The sequence below is a fragment of the Arvicanthis niloticus genome, chromosome 13 (genome assembly GCF_011762505.2).
Source record: "Arvicanthis niloticus isolate mArvNil1 chromosome 13, mArvNil1.pat.X, whole genome shotgun sequence".
Taxonomy (NCBI): domain Eukaryota; kingdom Metazoa; phylum Chordata; class Mammalia; order Rodentia; family Muridae; genus Arvicanthis; species Arvicanthis niloticus.
The window spans coordinates 7,985,930-8,012,029 of NC_047670.1; the positions used below are offsets into that span (position 1 = coordinate 7,985,930).

The 26,100-nt window shown below is 42.4% G+C and overlaps 1 protein-coding gene across 1 annotated transcript in view; it reads right to left on the minus strand.

The window, feature by feature from the left end:
* Positions 1-7,185: 7,185 nt before the first annotated feature.
* Positions 7,186-26,100, minus strand: part of Stmn2 (stathmin 2) — a 47,443-nt gene continuing 28,528 nt past the window's right edge. The window contains exons 3-5 of the mRNA XM_034517512.1: positions 23,397-23,569; positions 12,871-13,062; positions 7,186-8,543 (exon numbers count right to left, since the gene is read on the minus strand). Coding sequence (XP_034373403.1) covers positions 8,484-8,543; positions 12,871-13,062; positions 23,397-23,569 — 425 coding nt within the window. The 3' untranslated portion in view covers positions 7,186-8,483. The remainder of the gene's footprint in view (positions 8,544-12,870; positions 13,063-23,396; positions 23,570-26,100) is intronic.

The window sequence follows — 26,100 nt, forward strand, 5'->3', positions numbered from 1 at the left end:
AATGTGGCAGCTGCAATGGACTCTCATTCAGCTCTTAGAAAGAAGAAAACTGATGTTATTTGTATGAAAAATGAATGGACCCAGAGGTCACTGTGTGAAGCCAATGTCCAGAAAGACAAATGTCATATTTGGTATCATTTGTAGACTGTGGACTAGGAAGAAAACAAGAGTTGAAATTAAAGAATTATTTGGGAAGAGGAGACACTAATGGAAGAGGGAAGGGAGCAGAGGAGAGTAATGGAGACGTCAAAGTCCATGACAAGATTTATGTGGGAGCATCTTAATTAACCCACCCTTTTGGTCAATAATGGAGTATATGCCAATCAAGGAAAGGAAGTGAACAAGTCACAAGTCAAACTCCATCGCGCCCGTGTTTAGTAGACAGGTGCTGCTGGGATTGGATTTGGCCCCCAGCAGATCCTTCATCCTTGTTTCTTGGTACAGATAGACTTAAGTAGAGAGGCGGGGGGTGGGGTGGGGGATAAAGAGTGGAGAGTTGAATAGAACACAAAATAAGGAAGCAGGGACAGTTTTAAAGGGTCAACATTGAGTGACTGTGGTCTGGCTTCACCTGTCACTGAGTTTGATACATTTATCTAAGTGATATTTAGTGTTTGAGGTAAGCCTTATCATGAACAAGTTTGAAAAGATTGCTTTTACCCATGAAGGGAAATGACCCTTCCCTGGTAGCCCAGGTTAGTGGTAAGTTAGTGGACTGAGCTTTTAGCTGTGGGAAATTGTTGGGAAGCACAGCACAAAGGTCCTTGTGCCCACAGATCTCCAGAGAAACCAGGAATGTTAGTTAGCTGCACAGGATTGAAAGATGAAAAACCTGCTCTTCCACCCAGAAAGCTGAGAATTGGTAGTGGTTAATAGCCTGGTGACCTGCATTATCTATTGAGTCAGGGCATAACAAGCTTTTATAACCGGGACTGAAGTTGTCTAGGAATCTAAATAATCGTCAGAGCCAGAGGCTCCTTCAAGCGTCCGAAACCAGGACCAGAGGTGGCTAACAGCCCAAATGACCTGTATACTATCTGTATGCTCGAGACCAGGTCAGACCCTTAGGCCTTTAAGCTAGTACTGGTAGCCGATCTGTAGAACCCATCTTCCGGAAGAAATGACCTGTTGAGTTAAGTCTCCATGTAATTGCATTTCCTTGTGCGATGGGGATTGTATCACACCAGGAAACGTTTTTCCAACTTATGCTGGGATTAAATACACTGGGAATAAAAGGCGTGTTGTTAGACTCCCTGAAGTCTGATCCAGGATGGCAAAGTCAGTCTGCATGGGGTTATCATTCTTATCTCTCCACTGGATTCACTTTCTGGGATGGCACCCGCTGGGCTCCCCACGGGACTTGATGTGTTAGGAAGCTGTATGCACAGAGGTGCAGATTCATCCTGCAGGTGAAGCTTTTGTGTCTAAGAGTTCACGTGAAGTTTCCCTATTCCTTTATTTCCCTGCTCCCCTTTAAAGGAAGGCTGGTGATTGTAGCCACCATCAAACTAAGCATGGAAGAAGTCCAGCCTGCCCTGTAGCCTCTGGATTCAATGGTTCACTTAGTTAGCTCAGGTCTCCTCCTTATATCATGTTTGACTAGTTTCTTTGAAATTTAGGCTTTGAGAAAATGGAAGATATGTAAACCATTTGAAAGCTGTTGAAAAAGTCAGAGAAACGATTCCTACCCCTTTCTATGTGAGCTTTCAGACTGGGGATGATGTAGTTGACCAAGAAACATCTAAGATGGTGAGAAAATGCCATCATATTTCTTAGCCCATAGTAAAACACAGAGCTCACTTCTTGGTCATGCCGACTGTGTCCTGCAGATGGGGCTGTGCTCCGTCAACGCCACCTCTATTTCAAGAAATTGAGTCATAAATCATATCTTCCTTCAGGTGCAGGGCAAGCACAATCTGGAAATAACCCAACTGAGAGCTGTTCAGGCCCCAGCACTGGTGGCAGCCTAGTGGGAAAGGATCCGTTGTCATTCGTGGTGGCCGCTGAGAAAGTCTGCGGTCTGTCTTGCGGAAAGCATGCTCTGTTTCTCTGTGTTCTCTGCCTGCCTTCATCCTGCACAGCCTCAAAAGCTGAGCTCTCCACAGGGTACCCACAGGCTTCCTTGTTCTCTGTGGTTTGGCTGCATTTGGCCAACATTGAGGTTGTGGTTAGACTGAAGCAGCGAGGAAGTCTATCCGGTGTTTCTTTGCCACAGTCTGCCCGTTTGTAGAACAGAACTCCTAGGTCTTTAGATTCGGCTGGGGAAGGTTTCTTGCTACTCGTATTTCCCAGATCCTTCAATAGCCTGTACTTGTTTTTCTTAGTTTGCTCACTTACCTCTAATAGAACTGTCATCAACTTTTCCTAACTGAGCCATTGTAAGGTGCTATCTGCTTTCTGTCTCCTGCTGGAATCTGTGCTAATATGACAATTGATAAAAACATAATGATACTTGGATACTCAAGCCTGGTGGGTAGCAAATGGGCAGAAATAGTTACAGTGATGCCAAGTGGGGCATATTTCTTGATGCCCCTGTAGGTATAGCCATGGGGGCATAGAGGGCCAGGAAGAGTCTAGGAAAACTAGTTAAGAGGGTGGAGCAGGGAGTTGGGGAGATAGCTCAGTGGATAAGGCTCTTGCTATGCAAGTATGAGGCCTGGAGTTCAGATCCCCAGGTCACCTGTAATCACAGCATCCTGAGACAAGATAGGGGAAGGAGGCAGGAGACTCTCTGTAAGTTCAGAGGTCAGCTAGCATAGCTAACAAGAGATCCTACTTCCAACAAATGAAAGAAAGACAGAGACATGTGAGATTTTCCTGTGACCTCCATACATGCACTATTTATACATGACAACACAGGTGTCTGTACGCACACATAGGAACATGCACGTACATACAGATCTCTCTGCTCTGGGAATAAGATGGGGATGGAATCAAACAATGTTTCCGTTCCCAACCTTCCCAAGGTCTGGCCAGTGGGGATGGCAGGATCTCTGGATGATCGGATGCTGTGCATCTCTTCCCTTTAGAGCGAGCACGGCTGTCTGCACGTCCTGCTCAGTTTCACCCACTCAGCCATTGGGTATTACGTGTTATTATGTGTGGGGGATGGTAACTTGATTTTTATATTTGTTTTGGTCAAGAGAACTCTGTTAGTCACTTTTCTCATTGGTGTAGCAAAATAGCCAAACTAAGCAAGGAAGGAAGAAAGGAAGGAAGACTTCAAGGGGGGACAGGCCTGGGGCCAGAGCAGGCAGCTGCTGGTTGTCTTGCACCTGTAGTTAGGAAGCAGGCAGAAGGCTCAGTCTCTTTTCTCCTTCCCTCACTTCTGTCTAGTCTGGGAGGCCAGGCCCCATGGTGATGTTGCTTGTATCAAGCCTGGATCAAGCCTCTCTGGAGACAACCTCACAGACACACCCAAAGGTGTGTTTCCTAGGTCATTCTAAATGCAATTGAACTGAAACCAAAGGCAGGCTGTCACTGGGACTCATGTATAAACGGAGGTAAGAAGCGGGCGGGGCTATGGGGTCTGTATATTGAGCTTGACGCATGACTAAGTGGGACTTGGTGGTTTTCTAGTTGACACCTGGGTGCATGAGGAGTTGGACATTTGGTGACCAGCAGGGTGGTGGTCACTGATGCAGCTCACTGAACATCCTGGGGTTTCTTCCTGAGATGATGATGGGTGAGCCTTCTTGGCTGCGTGATGTTGATGGGCTCACAGCCCTCTGTGCAGTCTGTGCTACTTCAGAGTGGAAGATTTACAATAGCCAGAGATGGAGAAGGCATACTTGCAATTTCCCTTGTCTACAGTGACCAGCGAAGTCAGCTCCGTTTGCCTTTGACTTCATAGTGAGAAATGGCACAGATGTAAGTCCATGGCAACCCGTGTTAGGTATGTCACAGGGGTAGCACATAAAATACTGTGGTTTTAATTCATGGTGATAAAAAACATTGTAAGATCACAGCCTGACCTAGAGTCTCACGGCTTGAGTTGTAGTGAACATATTCTATGCAGACCATGGCGTGGGCATAGGGGCCTGGAAGACCACATCTCATGTGTCAAAGTGCACAGTACTGGGCAAGGGACTGGTATTCTGGAGGAAAGAGGGACTCATGGAACACTTTAGTGTCACCCTGTACATGTGAGGTCTGCACAGGGAGAGGAGTGGAGTGGCAGACAGACCAGATTGCTGTGCAGAGGTGGCTGCAGACTGGAGCAGAGGTGTGACAAGAGGTGGAGGTAAGGGTCTGAGAGGACAGGGTGGCCATTACCTACGTAAGAGGAGCACAGAATGAGAGATGACATGACTGCTAACTGATGTTACTTGCTGGTAACTCGGAGATGTTAATGGGCACAGAGAGAATCCCAGGTAGCTGTGAGGTTTGCAGGGTGTGTTTTGCACTCTGCGTTTGCCTTGCATTTTCCAGCAAATGGTCTGGGATGTTTGCGCTGGTTGTTCAAGCCGAGGATTCCATGTTGTCTTCCTCAGCAGATTAGTGGATGGTGCAGTCATGCCTGCTGGTGCGTTTTACACTGTTTTCTCTGCTGACATGTGAACAATGTTGTGAAGAACCCATAGGCAGATACTTAAGTTTGAGCCTGAATTATCCCCCAGGGTTCTTTGTGTTAAAAGCTTGGTCCTAACACAAATTGGGCCAGGTGAGATCTCCCTTTCTTTTTCCTCCCTGCCCCTCCCTCCCTCCCTCCCTCCCTCCCTCCCTCCCTCCCTCCCTCCTTCCCTCCCTCCTTCCCTCTCTCCCTCCTTCCTTCCCTCCCTAGGTGAGCAATACTGTTCTGTCATACATAGCTACTGTTATATGCTGCTTTACCACTGGCCCTAGCATAAAGGAATTGAACAAGACCATGAAAACAAAACCTCTTTCTTGACTGTCCTAGGTGTTTGTACAGTTCTGGTAGCTTTTCTGACACACCAGGCTCTGGAGGAGAGAGCAGTGTTTGCTGATATGTGATTGTTCCGTTCATTTTTGGTTGTAGAAGACACAGGAGAGAGGAGTGACTCATCAGATCAATGGGATTTTGTGAATTTTCACAGAACATTTCAGCGGCATTGGCATTTACACAATGTAATCATAACACTCACCAGACCAAGGGTGTGTTAAAGAAAATCTATAAGTGGATTCAGGCTATGCACAGGGTGCTTCACTAAATGGCATCACTCCCACAAATAGCTCTTAGTTCATTTGTGATGGGGCTGGAGAAACCTCAGAGGTTGTAAGCCTTTCTGAAACAACGCGCAGCATGAGATGCCAAGGTGCTGTCTATTGGCCTTTCCTGCCTCTCTCCAGGCCTAGGCAGCTCTTTCCTCTACACTTCCATTACCCAGAAAGCAGGACTTCATTTCTTCCTCCCCGGCTTCCTTTCCACTCTCACCCATCGTTTGAACAGGATTACACAAGCTTCCTTCATCCCCCGATCTTCACGGAATATACCACAATGGATTCCGATCCCCTCTGCACAGCAGCCTCTGGGGCTGCTCCACACATCTGGGGCAGTGTGTTTACAGTGAGGCTGCGGGCAAATGTGGCAGCGATGAGCATCTTGGCTTCAGGGTACAGGGCTCGGGGATAAGTTCTGGAGGTGGAGGCCAGCAATCCTGGTTTTGTTTTCCTTTATTTTCCAGTGCTGGAGATCAAACCCAGGGCACATTGGGCAAATGAGCCGTCTTCTGTTAAGAAGCCCTCAAGACGACCTGGAGAACTGCTGGTCTAGGATAACTTCTCAGACATCGTCTGTCTTCACCAGAGAAATGGGATTTGCTGAAGAATGACTAGTACTGAGGTAAGATGTGGGAGACAGGCATTGGGCTGGGGTGAGTCGGTCACCTCTCTGTGGCCTGAGTTTGCTTTCCTTTTCTTTCTTTTATTTTCTTTCTTTCTTTCTTCTTCTTCTTTTTTTTTTTTTTTAAATATTAGGTAGTAGGACTGGGCTGTGATTCCTGTTTATGGAGGGACACACTGTAGTGTGAGGCAGTGCCAACCATTTTAATACTCAGAAAGCCTCGCAGGAATGACGTTTCCCTTCAACACACTGAATGGACTAACATCACTTACTGTGCTGGCGCCAAATTAAGCTTTGTGCTTGTGGTCATTCATGGCCACGCTTTCCTACTGACCTATGTAAACTGGTATGAAAACAGAGCTCGCTCTGTACTGATCGGGCTGCAGTGTTTCAGAGCGCGTTGGTAGGGCTGGAGAGACGCCCTCCACTTACTAGCACTGGCCGCTCATCCAGAGCATTGACCATCATGTCCTAACTGTAATCCCAGGAGATCTGATGCCCTCTTCTGGCCTCCTCAGCCATCGCATACATACAGCCATGTACACAATACTCGACAGACCAAATCTAAATAAAAAATAAACAAACAAACAAAAAACAGAACCTAAAAGTTTTTAAAAAAGAATTTGTATATATATATATATATATATATATATATATATATATATTTAATTAAAAAAATAAAGACAAGTCTTCACTATGTAGTCTTGAAATCCCAGTACTTAGGAGGCAGAGACAGACAATGAGTTTAAGGCCAACCCGGTCTACATAGAGAGTTCTAGTCTCATCAAAGCGACATAGGAGACACTGTTTCACTGGCTTAAACTTAGCCAGTGATCTTGTGACAGCCCAATTTACTTATTCATAAATCTGCTTTGTTCCAATTAGTTCTGACTTTCTGCTCAAACTGGATGCTGTTTGTCTGGTCGTGTAATACCCATCTGGGTCCCTGGCAGGACCCTGCCGTGTCCATGTGTGCAGTGTGCTTGTTGGCAGGACACAGTTTGGCAGTATGGTAGGGAAGTCACATCTTAACAGACGGCCCAGGCTGGGGGTGTCCTGTGGGCAGCATGAGAGAACTCGAGGTGGTGCCAGGAACCCCACAATGCCCAGAATGAGGCTTGGTTGCTCAGGACTGCTAGCCTGGGCCTTCAGTTTCTCCTTCACTGTGCCTGTTGCTAGGGGAACAGTTTGAAGGCCTTCCCCACTGTGTCAGCCTGTCCAAGGAAGCAGGAAAAGAAGTGGCCGGCTGCTTCACAAGGGAAGCCAGCCAGCAGGCAGTTGGCCTCCTCCAAACTCTTTACTGCCTCTATGCTCCCAAGACTGCCCAATCCAGCATCCCTCCTACCTCAGCACCAGGGTCAAGAGACCAGACCAAACCGGTATTAGTTCACAGAACTCCAATTCTTTATTCACCACAGCTTGCTCACAATGACATACAAGAAGATAGCACTGACGAGGAGTAAATATGCAGGCAGCAACCGTCAGGAGTTGGGAGTTGGGGAGAAACAACTTCAAAACTGCAATAGGTACGTATGCTGGGTCTCTGCTGATTCTTATACTTGGCACAAACGCCCTGCCTAGCTCCCTTAACTGCGTCAGCATCACAGATGGAGTGATTTGGTCTTGTTTATAGGCAGGATTGCCCTACACTGGGGAAGAAAGACCAGCTTGAGTAAAAGTCCACAGTGTTTGTGATTTTGTTTGAGTTTTTAATGCAACAACCAGCCCACAGTCTCCAAGTGGAAAAATATTCAGTAGCATTATGTGCTTGTACTACAGGCAAAAGGTTAAAATGAACATCATCACTCATGGCACCCACAGATAAGCCACCCCGACATGTTAATTAATTCACTCCACCATAATAACTGAAACAAGAGAAGTAAGCCCAGTTCATGAAGACCAATTTCACGGGTGCTTGAACCCTCTGGCTTTGCATTCGTGATCAGCACGTTAGAAGGTTCAGCCTTTGGCTTCTACCTTGATTGCGCTCAGATCTGTCTTCCCATGTATCTGTTTGTTTCTAAAGCCCAAACCCGTGTGTAGCACATAGTCCACGAGGAGCAGAAGTGGGTGCTATGACTGATGGATACCCTTAGCCTGGCTTTGTGGTTTCTAGGCAGGAAGCAGATTATGAGCAAATGTGGAGAGGTTCACATGGACACACAGTACCCACGATCTAGGTGTGGTCTTGGTCAAGCTCAGAGATTATGGAGTCATCTAGGTCATTAGGCAATGGTGGGTTTCTAGCACCATAGACTGTCTACTGACCTCATTTTTCAGTTGGAATGAAAAGGGCAGGGACTGAGTTCAACATGGGGAGCTTCCAAAAGAACAGACCTAGCAAATTCATTTGAGTGGAAAGACACAACATCAAAAGCCTGTTACAGGACATGTAAGATTATGAAATAGCTTGCATAATGCAATACTTGTATTTTTTAACAAAAATGTAAATATTTACAAAATAAGATCCAAGGTACTTTTTTAAACATCAAGCAAAACATTCTGCAAAGAGACCGCATTGATTTTTATTTTATTTTTGATTCTGTTTTTTTTGTTTTGTTTTTCATAATGAGTTCTTTTTAAACCATGTCATACATTTCCCATACTGATATCGCATGATCCATTATAATATAGGCAGGGGGATTTACTAGGGGAGGGGCGTGCCATACCCGCCATTGCTTCAGCCAGACAGCTCAACCTGCAGTTCCTTGTTCCTGCGCACCTCTGCGGCATGCCTCTCCTAGAAACAGCAAGAGCAGAGGGGTCAGCCCACGTGATCCCAAGAATTCACAGAGCCACCTTATCTGTTGCTGGACATGTTTGGCCCAAAATAACCCAGGGTGGTGTCTACCTAAAGATAAGAATTTCTAAAAGAATTTTCTTCTCTTCACAAGGAAAATGTGGGCCTAAGAGACATCACAGTAGAGAAGACTACAAGACATATAGTGTCTTTATTATCCTAAACAGCCCTTCCCTGGCTGGTGATCAACCCTGGAGCCAAGTAAATGACAGGCAAGCTTTTTAATGTGGAACTGTACCCTAACGTTATATCCATTTTTACAAAGAAAGAAACCAAGGCATAGAAAGGCTGAGTAACTTTTCCAAGTTCATACAGCTAGCAGGTGGTTATATTCAACATTAGTTATACTTATATATGTATATACGTATATATATGTATGCATATATACATATATATGTGTATATATATACACATACATGTACATATATGTGTATATATACACATACATATATATACACACATACACACACACACACACACACACACACACACACACACACATATATATATATATATATATATATATATATATATATATATATATAAATGTGAAAATGCTTCTTGCCTCTCAGGTTGATGGGGTAGGAACGGGAAAAAGTATCACATATCCTGTACTTCCCTCAAAGCTAAAAATTTTGAGGAATCAGGAAGTTGACTCTGGAGAAAGATTTTCAAAGTAATGTAATTTAATTGGTTTAAGTGAGCCTTTCATATACAATGAAGAGAAGGGAAAAAGGCATATGTAGAGAAATCAAATTTTGTTTGGAAATGTGAGGAAATCAGAACAGATGCAGCCAATTTTTCTTTTGTTCCGTTATTATGAAGAAAAACTGCAGTGGTGTCCCTTTCTCTCACAGATAGAGTCATTAGTGAATGCTGGGCTTGTATGAAAACTGGGAAGATGCTGACACCTTCCCTACCTTGGACACGACGGAGCTTCAAGGAGGAATGGCAGCTCCGCAAGGGTGAGCACTGCAACTAGCGTTGCTAGCTTACTTCACTTCTCACTCGAATCAGTAAAGCTATAGGCTTGCCAAAGGCATTCAACGACGTCGTCTGAGTTCCAGATAACTTCAAAAGGAGATTTAGACAAACTTTACAGCCACAATGGGAAATGCACACTCCTGATGTGTTGATGTGAAAATGCTGTGTAAGCAAGGGTAGGCCTGCACAGTAATCTCACCAGAAAACTGCCCAGTGACCAGAAAATTCCAGCTGAGAGCTGCCAAGGTAGCAGTGAGGTTTTGGCTATGAAGTTCAGTATAGACACTGTATACAGAGTTCACTAAGGACGTTAGTTCATAAGGATAACGTCTGTGAAATTCACTAAGGACATTGTCTATGAAGTTCTCTAAGAATATTGTCTATAAAGTTCTCTAAGGAGAACTTTGTCTATGGCTTTCATAAGGACTTTGTCTACAGAGTTTCACTGAGGATATTGTCTATGGAGTTCATTCAGAACATTATGAAGTTCACTAAAGACAATACCTATGAAGTTCATAAGAATAATGTCTATGAAATTCACTAATGACAATATCTACAAAGTTCTCTGAGGACTTGCTTCTTTAGTAATGTCTACTTCATTATGGATCTCATACTTAATTTTTCAGGTATACTTAGAGGTCCTGAATCTGTAGTAGCTCGGCCCATGCATATCTAAATTCACAAAAGAATCTTCAGTTTTTCTGCCACCTCTTCTCAGGGGAAATGTAATAGTATTTTGACACTGTACACAGTACTTTTAAAATAAGACATCTTTGAAGGGTGATTTCAGAAAGTCCTCTAAAATATGTGATTTACAGATGTTGTTTTGGAAGCCAAGAAGTGTGAGGTCATTTCTTGTTCTTCCTTTATCTCTTAATGCCTCTTTAATGGCTGCAGATATCAAGGATAATAAGAACAGGTACTATATGACCTCTGGTAATAATTCTATGAAATCTAATTTTTTAAGTTTATTTAAATGCAAGATGATGATGGCGCTGTCAGGTTCCTTTCTTCTTATTAATGGTTATGAGCCAATGGTATAAAAGAAAGGTCAGAAATAAGTTGGAAGAGCTCATGAAAGTCCTGCTGTCATACATTAAGATGCTGGAGGACATGGGATGAAGGAAACCATGGAGTATGACTTCTAATGCTTACGGTCAGTGCTCAATGACTGAAAAGAGTATCAGTTCAGCTCACAACACACTTTGGTCTGAGAAAGACTTGCGTTCTACATTCTTTCCTCTGCTTGCTCTACAATCATGGCCAAATGTAGTCTCCTTAGGAACAGGTTCTTTAGATGTGGAATGGAATAGCAATATTTTTTTGGTATCCTGGCTATTTGGATTAAACATGATAATACATGCAAAAGTGCCCGTCCTATATTGAGCAATCAGTAATGGCTGGGTATCACCCCTTCCCCCTTCATTATTATTCATCAGACACATTCATTAGTAACTGGTCACACCAGTGGCATTTGTGAATCAGAACAACAAGAAAATGAATATAAGTCAGAGGAGAAGAATGCAAGGTAAAAACACATGTGACTCCATAATGATTAAAATCTACACTTATATATTATCAAAATTGCCTCACAGGACAAGAATCTTGTTCTCTTAAGGGAAAATATTTTCACTTTAAGCCAAATCATACTGTGTATTGCTGTTGTCACTTAAGTAATGGCTATGACACATATACTTGATGCTGGTTGGTTTATGAGACACAAGACTGCTCACTATGCAGAGATCAGGTCTCTTCCTTCCTGAGTTCTACAGTTCTAGTTGGTGAGGTAAACCTGGTTGTGTGAGCTTTGCTGGACACTCCTTTGATTTTTGTCTTGCTCTTGTGAGGTATGCCAACTTTATGAATTACTTTACAAATAACATCAAGAGGGACAAGCTATAGGTTTGCATACATATAATTCCAAACCAGTGGCTCTCCTGGACAGCTAGTGACAGTGTGGATACCCAAGGTGAGGCTGGCTTAGAGTGAGATCAGCAGAGTGCATCCCTGGCAACTTCACTGAATTTTTTCTGGGCTTATGCTGCAAGGTGGAGGCTAGGAGCTCTTCAGAAAAAACTGGTAAACCGAGGAAGAGGGGAGGAGATAAAGACAAAGGAAGCTTGGCTGTCCTGGATCTCAGTGAAGCACCTGCTTTGGTGCCACCACCTGTGACCTGTAGAGAGCCAAAGTCTGACTTGAGACATTGGGGGAGACAGGATGTTGTTCTGAAGAGCAAGGGCACACCTGTTTATAAATTTTAAAAAGTTAATCTAAAGTTGGCTCTCCTGGCTTCTGCCCACCTCTCTAGGATGTGCTCACAAATCTTTAAGGACCTCAGTGTTTTATTTTCTGTATTGGAGCCTACAGCATTTTTCTGGGCAGAGACCTCAAAAATCTCAGGAAGAACACATTCCATCTAAAAGACCTCTGGGAAATAATATTTTTTAAAAAGACTGTAGCTGGATACTATGGCGCATGCCTGCAATCTGAGCTCTGAGTCTGAGGCAGGAGGATTATGAGCATGAGTGTAAACTCTCAGTCCTTAGAAGACAATGGCCGTGTCTCTCACACCTACAGTGCCTGATACAAAAGGGCCACCAGAGCAGGCAGGGAGGTGAGCTGTGTCGGTGCATCTTTCCTATTTTTCAAGCTCAATCCAATTTCTGGAAATGGAAAAGGAAAGCTATTCACAGCTACAATGTGCATTTTTCCCCCAAAGGCAAGCTTTTGGGAGATGAAATGTGTGTTTGTGTGTGCGTGTGCGCGCGTGTGCGTGTGTGTGTGCATGTGCATATGTGCACATGTACAGAGGGTTAATAAAAAAGGCCTGAGGACTCCAGAACATGGTGATGACCTCTGTGATGTTTCCCATGCTCCAGATTTCCTTGTAGATTTTGTTACATGAAGAAAATGGGCTTATGATCAATACATATTTTAAATTTAGTCTTTGGATTAAATATATATTACTTTAAATAAATAATAGTTGTTAATTTTATATTAAGATTAAGTAGTATAGCGTTAATATGATCAGGTAAATATTAAATATGTACAAGTTACTATTTTTCCAATACGATTTGTAAAGACGCATACACATTTGAAACCAGCCTTCCTTTCCTGAGTGTTTGACAAGGGTTCCTTTATTCCACTCCGGGGTCAGGCCACAGGGACAAGCTCCATGGCGAGCAGCAACCTGAGGCTGGCTGTCCTGCCTTGGTCCCCAGCCCACTCACGGCTCCCACGCTGTGCTGCACCTGTATGTCCCCACTCCACTCTCCGCCCTTACCTTTTCCTGCAGACGTTCGATGATAGCAGCTAGATTAGCCTCACGGTTTTCCTTAATTTGTTCCATTTTCAGGATCAGCTTCTCCTCCGCCATCTTGCTGAAGTTGTTGTTCTCCTCCAAAGCCTTCTGGAGGACCTCTCGCTCGTGCTCCCTCTTCTCTGCCAACTGCTTCAGCACCTGAGCCTCCTGAGACTGGGGAGGAAACACATCAGTTATACTTCTCCGGATGCCGACTTAGCTAAGTGCTGGATCCAGTGCCGCAGCTGTGAACGACACTCTTTACCCTGCGCAGCCTGTAGACTTCAGCACTTCCGGAATACCTCAGTGGAGACATGGCTCCCTAAAATTTTTGGACAGAGCGTCTTAGAAATAATATTAGCTCTCATTAAGGAGCCATTTTGTAGACTACGTGGTCAGTCTTTTCTTTCATTTTTTAAAAATATAAGATGTTGCTAAGGATTTATGCAACATGCAGCGTTAGAATGATTCAGTGGACCACAGCTTTCTGTGGGAGCCTGAAGAAAATGGGAAAGGCCTGGGGCTGGATTTTCTTTCTCTTCTGCCTTTCTCTCTACCCCACTATTTCTGACTAAGTGTAGGGTGGGCCCTATAGGAGCTGCTCAACTTTTGTTCATCAAATTCACGTTTTCTTTTTCTTACACTCCTGTCCTTCCCTTTTCCCAGGAGCTATAATAAATTCTCTCAAGCTGGAGACATGGCTCAGTGGTAAAGGGCACTTGCTGCTCCTGAAGGAGACTGAGGCTTGCTATCCAGCACCCACATGGCAACATACAACTGTCTTCAACTCCAGTTCTAGGAAATCCAATGCTTTCCTCTGGCTCCTCAGATACCAGGCATGCACACAGTATACAGACAAACATGTAGACAAAGCACCCCACACATAAAATAAATTATTTGTAGAGACTTGAAAACATTTATTCAAATTTAGTGACCTTTTGGCCAAAAAAGAAGAAAGCCATAGTTGTGGCTGTCTCTCCTCACTGAGGTCCTTATTGCAGCTCACTGACAAGTTCTTTCTGCCTATAACAGTTCTGGTGTTATTCCTTGGAGAAAAATAAATATGGCTTATCCTTGCACTTGTACTACCCAGGAAGAAGACTGGCTTTGATTCCAGTATTTATATCAGTGAGCAAATAAGCACTAAGTCCAGCGAATTATACAAAGACATGGCATAAAATGAGCATGAAGGCGGAACAGTGACAACACATGATCTAAGTGGAAGCACGTTCCTATTTTCATGTGGAGTAACATTCTCACTGCATGCCATACAGGTGTGGCTTTGAAGGATGGAACCTGCCCAAAGCTGCTGCACTGAATGTCCAAAGGTAAGAGTTTGGCCTCGAGGGGCCTGGCTCAGAGTGTGCTTCTGACACAGAACGTCTCCGAGAATTGAAATGGAGACTTGGGCAAGATCGTGGCCAGCTGATAGGATGCAGAAGTACGTCAAGGAAGATAGAGCCACTCAAATGTAACATCCTGGGAGATGTTATTCTAGCTCACTGTTTGAGAAATGGAGGCAGATTGCTGGTGGACATCTTTTGTGCACATCCTCATAAAGAACTGGGGATCACTGTAAAGACTCCGTGAGAGGCCCATGAAGGCACAGTGATGAGACAGGCAGGAGAGTTATTGTCCATGTAGGAATGCTCGAACATTTTGCAAAGAGGTTAATTAGTGTCTCTTATGCCACTGAGTCTAAGAGTTTAATTACTGCACAAATGAATTGGATGATAAATCTGAGTTAACTGGTCTATAAAACTCACTTCCCTTTTATACTAAAGGATTTAAGACTACACTTTAGATGCACTGGTTTTCCATGACTTTTGAAATACACATTCTCCTGCTGCTACATGAGGTTTCACCAAGCCCAAAGCCTCACCCAGCAGTGAGGCCTATAATGGAGGTTTCTGTGCTTGGCTGTGACCTGCCTATTGTATGTTTCCACCAGCTATTTGAAGAGTGTCTTGGTTTATTATTCCTTTTGTTCTGTAATATAAATCATAATGAAACTGTTACCATATTTTGACCTGGTATTGGAGGAAATCAGAACTGTGTTCCCAGGACATAGTTGCTCATAGTTGACTCAAGATTAAACCCTCATTACTCCCGCTTTGAGGAGAGATTTGTACTTTTGTGTGGTTACAGCCTGTCACTGGGGGAGAAGGTCATGTATCCTAGAGTTATTGTAGGAAGTAGAGGCTCCTTCCCATAAAGACTGAGAGCCAGCAGCATGAGAAGTTTGGTGACTGTGTAAGCTGCACCCAGTTCTGACCCCACAGAGGCCATGGCTTGACAAATGCACAGCTTCTCAAGGAGAAGGAATGAGACAGGCCCTGCTAAAGCTTTAGAGGTACAGATGGAAAAGCCGAGGTGACCAGGTTTGGCTGTTAATGAGTCCCCTGTACAGTGTTACATTTGGAGTAAGGAGCTCCCTTCTCTTTCAGAGGGAGGTTCATCATAGGTTATTAGAACTCACCGTGAAGTGATGTTAATACATGAATTAAGTCCCGTTGGACTGGTTTGAGTGGAGAGCCTTTCAATTCAATCAATTTTAGTGTACAGTTTTATCAAGCTTATAAAGTGTCATTAAATTTACACCATTTTTAATAATATCAATGTTTTAAGCCAGTTTTAATTGGCCCAACCTATGTATGAATCTATTATTCATCAAGCTGCTTATTCTATGTATTAGGATAAAGACTAATTTATATTTAAAACATGTGTAAATTACTATGTGGCTGCACTGTTAATCAGAACTGCTTTCCTTTGTAAAATCATTTGCTGGACCATAATCCTTGCACGGCCAGAGCTGGGTGCATTTCAGTCGAGGGGTAGCCCACCCCTTATGCTGCTCCTTATCTGTCTGCAGAGAGTAATGCCTCCCTTGTGTGACACAAGTCCTTTGAATAAGTGAGTGTGCTGGTTCATTTTTTGTCAGCTTGGGAAGAGGAGGTCTCCGTGGAGGAATTGCCACCATCAGATTGGCCGTGAGCACATGTGTGGGCCTTTTCTTTACTAATGATTTATATAGAAGAGCCCAGCTCACTGTGGTGGGACCACCCTGGGGCAGGTGGGCTTGGGCTGTATAAGAAAGCAGAGTAAGCAAGCCTGCAGGTGATATTCCTCCTTGATCTCTGCTCCAGGTTCCACCTTGAGTTCCTGGCCTGACTTCTCTCAGGGAGGGATTGTTACTTGGAAGTCTAAGTCAAACAGGCCCCTTCCTTCCCAAGTTGCTTTTGGTCATGGCATTCATCACAGCCATGGAGGTGTGGGGGGCTAGGATCATGGGTAAGAGAAGACAGACTTTAGATGACTTGCCCAAAGGCATTAGCTGTTAAGTGGAGAGATAGGTTCAATTGCAGACATTCTAATAATCACATGGTCTGGGATGATTTGAAAGACTCTGTATTCTGCTGCAGATAATGAGACCACAGGTTGCCTGCACTGGGGCATGAGGGAAAGAGAAGCCACTAGTCATGAGGCTGGCCCAGCACAGTGTTGGAGGCATGCACTAGGACGTATGCAAGCACACTGGGGATGTGTGCAAGCCTCATTCTGTAGCCTCTTGCTGTGCGGATGATGAATGAATGGGCACCGTGCCTGGCCAGCCAAAGTGTCAGTGTCATTTCCCAAATGTGGTCAGTTGCAAGATGAAGAGTTTAATTTCAAAAAATAGACACTCATTTACCAGAGATACTTTAATGAAGGAGAAAAAGCAAGAAAAGTGTTACATTCTTTTTAGAATAAGCATTTTTCTCAGCATTGGTCCTGGCTGGAAGGAGCCTGTGAAGTCCATCCAAGCTCAGCACCAGATGGTCAGTGCTACCGCAGTGTGTGCAAGTGGCCTAGGGAGTTTGGGAAACTGCCAGGATCTTTAATACCCAGCACATCTGATGCCCGTGGACATACTTGCTCAGCTGCCTTCCAGCCCTGACTTCGGAGAGCCCTGTCTGCACAACTTGGACCCCAGGCCCACAGAGGGCTTTTGGGTTCCCAGCGACAGACCCTAATAAGTGGGATTGTGTTTATAAAGTCCTAACAAAAATCATACGTTACACCCCTGCCCAAGTCTACCCCTGTCCTTATGTGGAATTAGGATTATGGCAGTTTAACAAGAAAAATGCTTACTACCTTAAGATAACCAGGGATATTGATTGGCAGTAACAATTGACTTTGTTTATAACAACAGCAAAAGTATTATTAACGCACATGTAGATGTTGTGTGATTTCTGGGCAGAATCTTTAAAACTTTGTCATGTCTGAGGAGGGCATTGAGATGTGTGATGATGGCTGAATCCTGTGCCTTGGTTTTCAGCAGTTTTAAAAACTTTCATTTATTTATTTTTAAGGTCTAGAAGCATTTGTTCTATGTAAAAAAAATTTTAATATCTCTTTACTACATAGAGAGTAGGCTCTGGCCTAGCGTTCTCTCCCAACTTGCCTGTCCGCTAGTGTGAAACCACAGCCTTCAAAACACGTGTTCGTTATATTTGTTTCTGAATAACCTTAGTTTTGAAACCATTTGTTTGATTTTTTTCTATCACAATTTCCCATTTTCCCTATTTTTCTAACACCATTTTTCTAGTTTATCTTGTTTGTTTGTTTCCAGAAAGGGTTTTTCTGTGTAGTCCTGACTGTCCTGGATCTTTCTTTGTACACCAGGGTGGCCTCAAATTCAGAGACCTCCTGTTTCTGCCTCCTGAGTGCTGGGATTAAAGGCATGCACCACCAGTGCCTGGCTCTCCTTTTTCCCCTTTAAAAATAGAATTTTCTTCAAAACTGTGTTCTGGGTCACGCCAAGAACTGACATGGTTTTCTTTTTCCCTTCGTTCACCTGAACTGCAAGCCTTTCAAGCTCTGCTGCTGGCAACTTCACTCGCCTCCTGTGCTCACTGCTTCTGTCTCTCAGGCCTTCATGGTGTTTCTCAAACACACCAGAACCTTCCAACCCCAGAGCCTCTGCACCTTCCGCTCTTACCACTTGAACACACTACCCTCATGTTTTGTTTCCTCAATCATGCTTGACTTTGTGTTATATGTCATGGCATGCTTATGATTGGCTATTGGTCCCTTAGTGAGAGGAAGCCCAGTTCCTAGAGTTAGGGTGAGGAGCAGGTCCTAAATATATGTCAACTGTGTGATTTCAACGTCAGCAGAGGTCCTTTGGAAACTTACTGCCTATAATTTTTCTTTGGGGTGATAGCATGGAATACAATGTTTATAAAGCTTACATATTGTTAGTTTAACATGGGAATTTTAATTTTTTAAATTTTAAATTTTTTATTCACCTAAAAGAGTAAAATTTGTAGTGATATAGCCAAGAACTGTTAACACACATCTCTGCTTTCATGAAGTTTAGTGGAGACAATGGTTAAATAAGTAGTAATGCAAATAAATATATTCTTCCTAATCATGCCACTTTCTGAGAAGGTAAAGCTGGAGAGCAGAGAGTAAGGGAGGACACTCCTGGTAAGTCACAGGGACAGTATGTGAACAGAGACGACAGGAAGCCAGGAAGAGAGTGGGCAGGCCATAGGTCCTAAATCTGTCCTGTGCTAGCCCTGATAACACAGCAAGGGACAGTTCTCTACTTTCTAAACTCCTATGCAGAGGTAACGCATAGCGGTGATATATTTAAAAATGTTGACTCTGAGTAATTATTTGGTATCAATTCAAAAAGCAGATGCTAAGTTTTTCCATTCCTTATAAAAGTTGTTTGATCTAGTAGCCCGTAGGTCTGTTCACTTGAGTGGCTACTGGCCGCAGAGGGATAGTATGAATTGAAGTCACCGAAGGGGTAAACCACACTGTATACTTAAAACAGTATGAAAAAAAAAATCTCTCTCTCTTATTAGTAGTTCTTTATTGATCACAAATTGATACAATGTTTTGAGTATGAATAACTTAAAGTATTAATAAAATTACTTTAATATATTTCTGTTTTTATCTGTTCACTAAAAATTTAAGTGTGTATATAGTTTACTGCATTTCTAAGCAGCAATGCAGTTTTATGCAATGGCATGCACACACAGCCTTTTGCTTTCCATTTAGATAAAAACTGCAAAATAGGATGTCAGCAGGCAAATAAGCACACATTGAATAGCATGTGAGCTAAGTAATGTCCCAGGTGTTAGAGTGACCATACCTGTGATTTTGTGTCTCTAAGCTCCACTCTTACTTTTTTTTTTTTTTTTTGCTGAGTCACCTTAATTTTTTTTTGTCTCACTCCCAGATTCTGCCTGGTCATTTCTGGGCAGTGGTGGGTGATCAGCCCAGGACTGAGCATTGCACTCCTGCATTTCTTTAGCCTGGGTACCATGGCTGCAACCTGCTTTCAAGAAAGAGAAGTTCTGACAAGAATGCCTTCCTTACCAGTTGTGGAATATGCATTATCAAAAGCAATGCACTTATGTCTTAGGTTAGTAAGGCTTTGTGCAGAATCTTACCCATTCTTGGCTTGCCAGCCTATTAAATTAATAACTCTGTCTGGGGGTCCATTTTCAGTTTCAAGTCCTGTACTTTGGCTGCCAACATGCTGACGTTGTTAAAGACAAGGTTTAACAACATGGATATGAATAAAAGTATTTCCAGGACAAAAGGGCTAGCATGATCAAGCTATATATGCCATTCTTGAAGCTTGACCAAAATGGAAATACTGACCTCAAGCCATGGATAATTTTATCAGCAGTATCAGCCACTTCAACGCTCAGCAGAGCAGTATTCTTTAAATTCATAATCTCACTATGCAAAGTTAAAACATCTAGAGTGGTATTAGAATTATACCAAATACCCTGTGAGTGTCTTTAAACTTTTTCCTAATTATAATGACTATCATTGTAAATTTTAGAAGTAACATAACTCCATTGATATTTGGCATGATACTCGAGATGGTGCCTTACTGTTAAACTCTGAACCTCTTTCCAATAATTTGAATAAGATAAAGAGCATCAATCTGATGTTCCAAATGCCTATCTAAATCCTTTTATATACTCAAAACATTAGTAACATTTTCAAAATGATTAACAAAAGTAGTAAGTTCTTGTATCAAAGCAATTGCAGAAGCAGTGGTGCTAGCAATTAATGTAAGTAAAGTTGTTATACCAGCAACAATAAAGCCCACTACCCTCTTGCTTCTGCTTAAAGCCTAACTCACTTTTAGTACTTTCAAGCTTTTATCTGAAAACCAAGATTCTGTAATACTTAGGGCAATAAAACAACCATGATGTGTAAGGAAGGCATTCTTTTCAGAGCAACCTAAGACAGACTGTATTGTATATGAAATAAAAAGGGGGGAAATGTGGAGAGCTTTTGGGGCTGCTTAGCAGGAATCTGTCATTGGCCAAGGACAAGGAAATGGGCTTCAAGCAGGAATCTGACATTAGGCTAGAACAAAGAAGTAATTTCCGGCAGGAATCTAAATCTTAGGCTAGAACAAAGAAGTAATTTCCGGCAGGAATCTAAACCTTAGGCTACAACAAGGAGTAGGCTTCAGGCTTGATTTTGGGCTAGGACAGGGAAGTCGGCTCAGATATTTTGGTCATCCTGATGAGCCCTTAGAAACAGTGATCACAGGAGTGTTTACAGGCCGTTGTTTACTGCCTTGCTTGTTCTTTGACTATTTGTGTTTATTGTCTTGCTTGTTCCTTGACTATTTGCATCTATTGTATTGCTAGTTCCTCAGCCTAGAACTGATCTTAGTACTTGCATGTAACTAAAATGGTATAAAAGCAATAAGGAGGAGGAAGGTTGGGAAAGGGGGTTTCTGTCAGGGGTGGCAAAGGGGATGACATCTGAAATGTAAATAAATAAAATATCCAATAAAAAAAGAAAAAAATAAAAGAAAGAGAAGTTCTGTTGCTGCCAGAACTGCTGTGCTGTTACAAAGTGGTTGGGCACTGAGGGCAACTGAACTCCCCTGGAAGTGAAACCAATTAGAGATGAAGTGTTGCCATGCACACAGTTTCCCTGATGATAATGCATCATAATGTAAATTCAGCTATCATCGCTTCTGTAGCTACCCCTTGACTGTTTAGTTCCAAATCCTCTCTAACCTCATGGCTTGAATGGCTACTAGCCACAGAGGGATAAAATGGACTGAAAGTTACCGCAGGGGTAAACCACCCTGTCTACTCAAAACAGTATGAAAAGCTGAGTGAGGGTTATCTGCATGTCCTTGTCTGTGTGTGCTTGATAGTTCCTGAGATATGTACACTCGCTGATGACTTTTTAAAGCGAATCAACAGTTTTTCACACGAGTGCTAATTAAGTTAGTACAATCCAATAGAGAAACAAAATCAATGGCTGAATGTTTAAGTTGGTTCTTTCTCTTAATTAGCTGTCCTTTTTCCTAATTACAACTCTACTACCAGAACATAATCCACATGGTGATTTCTCCATTGAAAACTTTCCAAATTGCACAATAATTTAATGAAATACACCATTTAAAAAAAGGTTCCAAAAAATATTTATTTTCTGAATATCAAAATGTCAGCTGATTCTTTTGGTCAATGTCCATTAGCTACACAGTCAATTTCCAGTTTGATTTTTTTCCCAGTTTAATTGTTTAAGTAACTGTTAATAATAGTTTACTGCTGTCAGGATGTAGGAGTTTTACAAGAACCATTAATTAGTTGCCTCAGGGAGTTTTATAAGTTTTATAAATTAACATCTAGTTAATTTTTATTATCTCTGTGTTCTTTTTTCTTTGGCCATTTTCTGTTAATTAAGTACAGTAGCTGCAAATGCCATTAGTGTACTAATCCTTGAAGCTCAAGTCTCCTTTCTGAATTTTAACTTTGGACCAGACACTGATTTTGTATTATAAGCTCCATGTCAAGTTTGAACGTGTGTCTGTGTGTCTGTGTGCCTGTGTGTCTGTGTATCTGTGTGTCTGTGTGTCTGTGTGTCTGTGTGCCTGTGTGTCTGTGTATCTGTGTGTCTGTGTGTCTGTGTGTCTGTGTGTCTGTGTGTCTGTGTGTCCATGTGTCTCTGTGCCTGTATGCCTGTGTATATGTGTGCTCCATGTGTAGATCTTCCTGGATGTTCTGTGCCCTTAGAAGGTGCCTCTGCCTAGTGAGTGAGAACTTAAATTGCCCAGGGTGCAGTAGGCACTTCAGCACTTTAGAGAAGACAGTTGATTATGTCTTATAATAATTATATATAATTATATATTTATACATAGTATATATATAATTATATATAAATTATATATAAATATATATATATATTATATATAATAATTATATATAATTATAATCAGGAAGCAACTAGAGGCAACAAAAAAATTAAATCTTGTGCATTTACCTGAGTTAATAGCTCAGTTTCTCCATCTTACATCTGACTTTATAAAAATATTAATAAATTATAGTGTTTAATATATTGGCAGACTTTTTGTAGACAACATAAAAAATAAATATTAAAATGGGAGCTTCATTCATGTAATAAATATATTTATATTTTATAATTCATATCATAAATTATATAACTTATATAATTCACATAATAGGCCTGTGTGTGCAGGATACTCATAGTGACTTCATGAGTCTAAAATACATCATGATAAAGCAAATGGGAAATACAGTGCAAAGAAGGATTATGTAAAAGATGCCTGACAGGAAAATGCAGCCTGCTGGGGAAGGTACATCTAGACAGGACACTTTAAATTCATAGGTTTGCCAGCATATCTTATCTTACTGATCTCAAATTTTCAAAATATTTATTTTTAATTATATGTGTGTGTAGTGGGGATGGTATGTGCAAGTGTAAGCTTCCTGTGGAAGCCAGAGGTGAGTCCCTTGAAGTGGATACTTGGAATGGAACTTGGGTCCTCTGTAAGAGCAGTAAGTGCTCTTAACTACTGAGCTCTCCTGCCCCTGTCCTCTAGTCTTAATGTTCATAGTTTTCCTAGTATCCTACTGTAGAAAACTGAAGATAGTTCAGATAGTGCAGTTCATTCAGGTATCATTGTCTCTTGGAATCTCTGATTGAATTTCTTTCTCCTCCCTCTCCCTCTCCCTCTCCCTCTCCCTCTCCCTCTCCCTCTCCCTCTCCCTCTCCCTCTCCCTCTCCCTCTCCCTCTCCCTCTCCCTCTCCCTCTCCCTCTCCCTCTCCCTCTCCCTCTCCCTCTCCCTCTCCCTCTCCCTCTCCCTCTATGTCTTCCTCCCTTCCTCCCCCTCTCTTGTGTGTGTCTATGTAAATGAAAGGAAGAGAGGAGAGACCTTAAAAACCTCTATGAATTTGAGTCCAGCCTGGTCTACAGAACAGGTTCAAGGACACCCAGTGCTACACAGGGGAATCCTGTCTCAGGAAACCAAAAGAAACACCAAACCAAACCAGACCAGACCAGATCAGACCAGACCAGACCAGACCAGTCCAGTCCAGACCAGACCAGACCAGTCCAGACCAGACCAGACCAGACCAGACCAGATCAGACCAGACCAGACCAGATCAAACCAAACAAGAACAACAAGAACAACCATGACAACAAACTCCATGGAGAAAGTTACCTTTCTTCGTTCCTCTGCAGCTTCCAGCTTTTTCTGGATTTCCTCCAGAGACAGGTCTTTCTTCTTTGGAGAAGCTAGAGTTCGTGGAGCTTCTGAGATGGGAGATGGTGGCTTTAAGATCAGCTCGAAAGCTTGGCCGGAGGCACGCTTGTTGATCTGCTTCACCTCCATGTCTGTGGAAGGAACAGTGGAGAGTGTTAAGTCGGCAGCTAAATCATGCAACTGTTTTTATGCTGTGGAGTCCAGCAATTGCATAAATGCTTTTGAACATAAATTTAGAAAATTGTCATTTGTGGCTATGTAGATAAACCTAGAGTGCATTGCAGTAAGAGAAAGACAGGAACAGAAAGACAGCTTTCCTGTTCTCAGAAGTGCAGAGTGTAATGAGGGATTCTGGGTAGATGCTGGCTAGATAGTATAAAATTTCATCTAGACAATTAAAATATGAGTGTCCTAGGTTGCTTTCTGTCACTGTGACAAAACACCATGACAAAAAACAACTTGGGAGGAAAGAGTGTGTTTGGCTTCCACTTCCACTTCACAGTCCATCATGGAGGGAAGCCAGGGCACAGACTTCAGCAGAAACCCAGAGGCTGACACTGAAGCAGAGACCATGGAGGCAACTGCTTACCAGCTTCCTTTCTGTGCCTTGTCCAGCTTGCTTTTTCATACAGTCCAAGACCAGGGACAGCACCACCCACAGGTGGGTGAACATTCCCATATCAGTCAAGAAAATGCCCATAGACATATGCAGGTGCCAGTGCTGTGTTATGCTTGTGTTTAAAAATTATTAGCATATGCTCATTGTACAACGTGGTGGGCGTGGCTATGATATTTTCTAACCCTCTTATCTAGTGCTTTGCCTGAATTCATACTCCATTTCCCTCCCTTGACTTTCTCTGCCTCTCTCCTCCTAGTCTCCTTCTTCCCAAATGTTTCTCCTCCTACTTTCACATCATTATTACTTATATAGTATTTAAATATATATGAAAACATGTGAAAGAAGATATGTGTCTCTCTGAATCTGATTTACCTTGCTAATAAAGTGACCTTCAGTTCTATCCGTTCTTGCAAATGACAATTTTCTTTTAATGTAAACTAAAACTCCATTTTATCAGTAGTCTAAGAACTTTTTAAAATCTACTTTCTCTGACTGGATTCTTACACAAATACATGATAACACATGAGGTAAACATGTGTTAGCTAACTTGATTTAGCTATTATCAATGTATATTGTATTTCAAAACATACACATTGTACACACATTTAATTTTAATTGTCAATTAAACAAAAACGAGAAAATCACTAGCTGTGTTTATAATTGGCTTATGTACTGACCACAAATAGATCACCAGACCTTCACATTTTAATCATACATAGTATCATTAATAAGCTGACTGTCAGACTTTCATATTTTAATCCTGTACTATCATTTATAATCTGAAATAATTTATAAAATGAAAAGTAATAGATAGGTAGTAACTTGGAGGACATTTATGACTTCATAGCTCATGTGCAGGAAACGGTGCTGATTTCTTGAAAACTTCCTTCAGTCTTCAGTTACAGCTGAGTGCTCTGCTTTGAGCCTCATGCTATAGCCCTCTGGTCTTAGCCTACTGATCTTTGTTTGCAACCAGAAGCTTCTTGGGATCAAGCCACTGCTACATGTTACTAATATTTCAAGTGTAGGTGTTTCCTGGTACCTTCCAGGGTGGTTACAAGATCCCCAGAGGATTCCCAAACACTCAATGACCAAATCTCTTACTGAAATACATGGTGGTGCTTTTTTATTTGAGCTCCAGAAAGAGCTCTTCCCATGGTCCCTACATCGCTCAGATAATTACTATCCAGACAGAAATGCAAGGCCAAGTGAACACTTTCAAAATCTGAGTGTCTCTATTGAGTTTTTAGAAGTGGTAGGTGAGTGATGTGGAGTTGTCTCTTAAGCTTCAAACAGCTCACACAGATTTGCTTTTCTGCTCCTCTTAGTCCCAGTGCATCAGAAGCTATCCCATCCCTTGGGTTCCAGGCATTTGGTGTTCTCTTTGGGGATCATTTATGGTTTAAGACTCATCTACAGAGCTCTGAGTCCCAGGAAGGCAAGGACCATCTGAATTCATCAGTGGGTCTCAGCGACAGCACAGATTTTAGAGTCTTATAAGAAACAGCCAGATTCCTACTAATAGCAATATCTGACAGACAGTGAGGACCTACGTAGTTGATTTGTTGGCTCGATGTACTTCCAGGATGTGGGCATGCTTTCCAGTGGAAGTTTGGTTGCAGACAGATTACTTACCTGTACACAGAGCTGGGTGCATCTGCAAAGATGATCAGCCCCTCTGATGCTTGTGCCATGAGAACTGAGCTGCAGGAAGAGTGACTCTGAGTTCTCACTTTATGACACGTAAGGCTGGGAGCTTGTTCTTTACTGTTCTTTACAGAATCTTTACATATGTGGGAAGGCAGAATAACTGTGGACCTATCATGCACCAAAATGCCTCAGGTAGGGTTGATACAAATGGTGGCTCTATTTTGATGACATTGGCTGAATTAGGTGAGGTTGATTCTAACAGTGTTGAAAAGGACAGAACAATAACTGGGTACCTCTTAGGCATCAGGCTAAGACATGTACTACTCTCTGCACAACATCCCTAGGAGGAGAGAATAAATGATGTTCCAGGAGGTTACGTATCCTCTTGCCTGA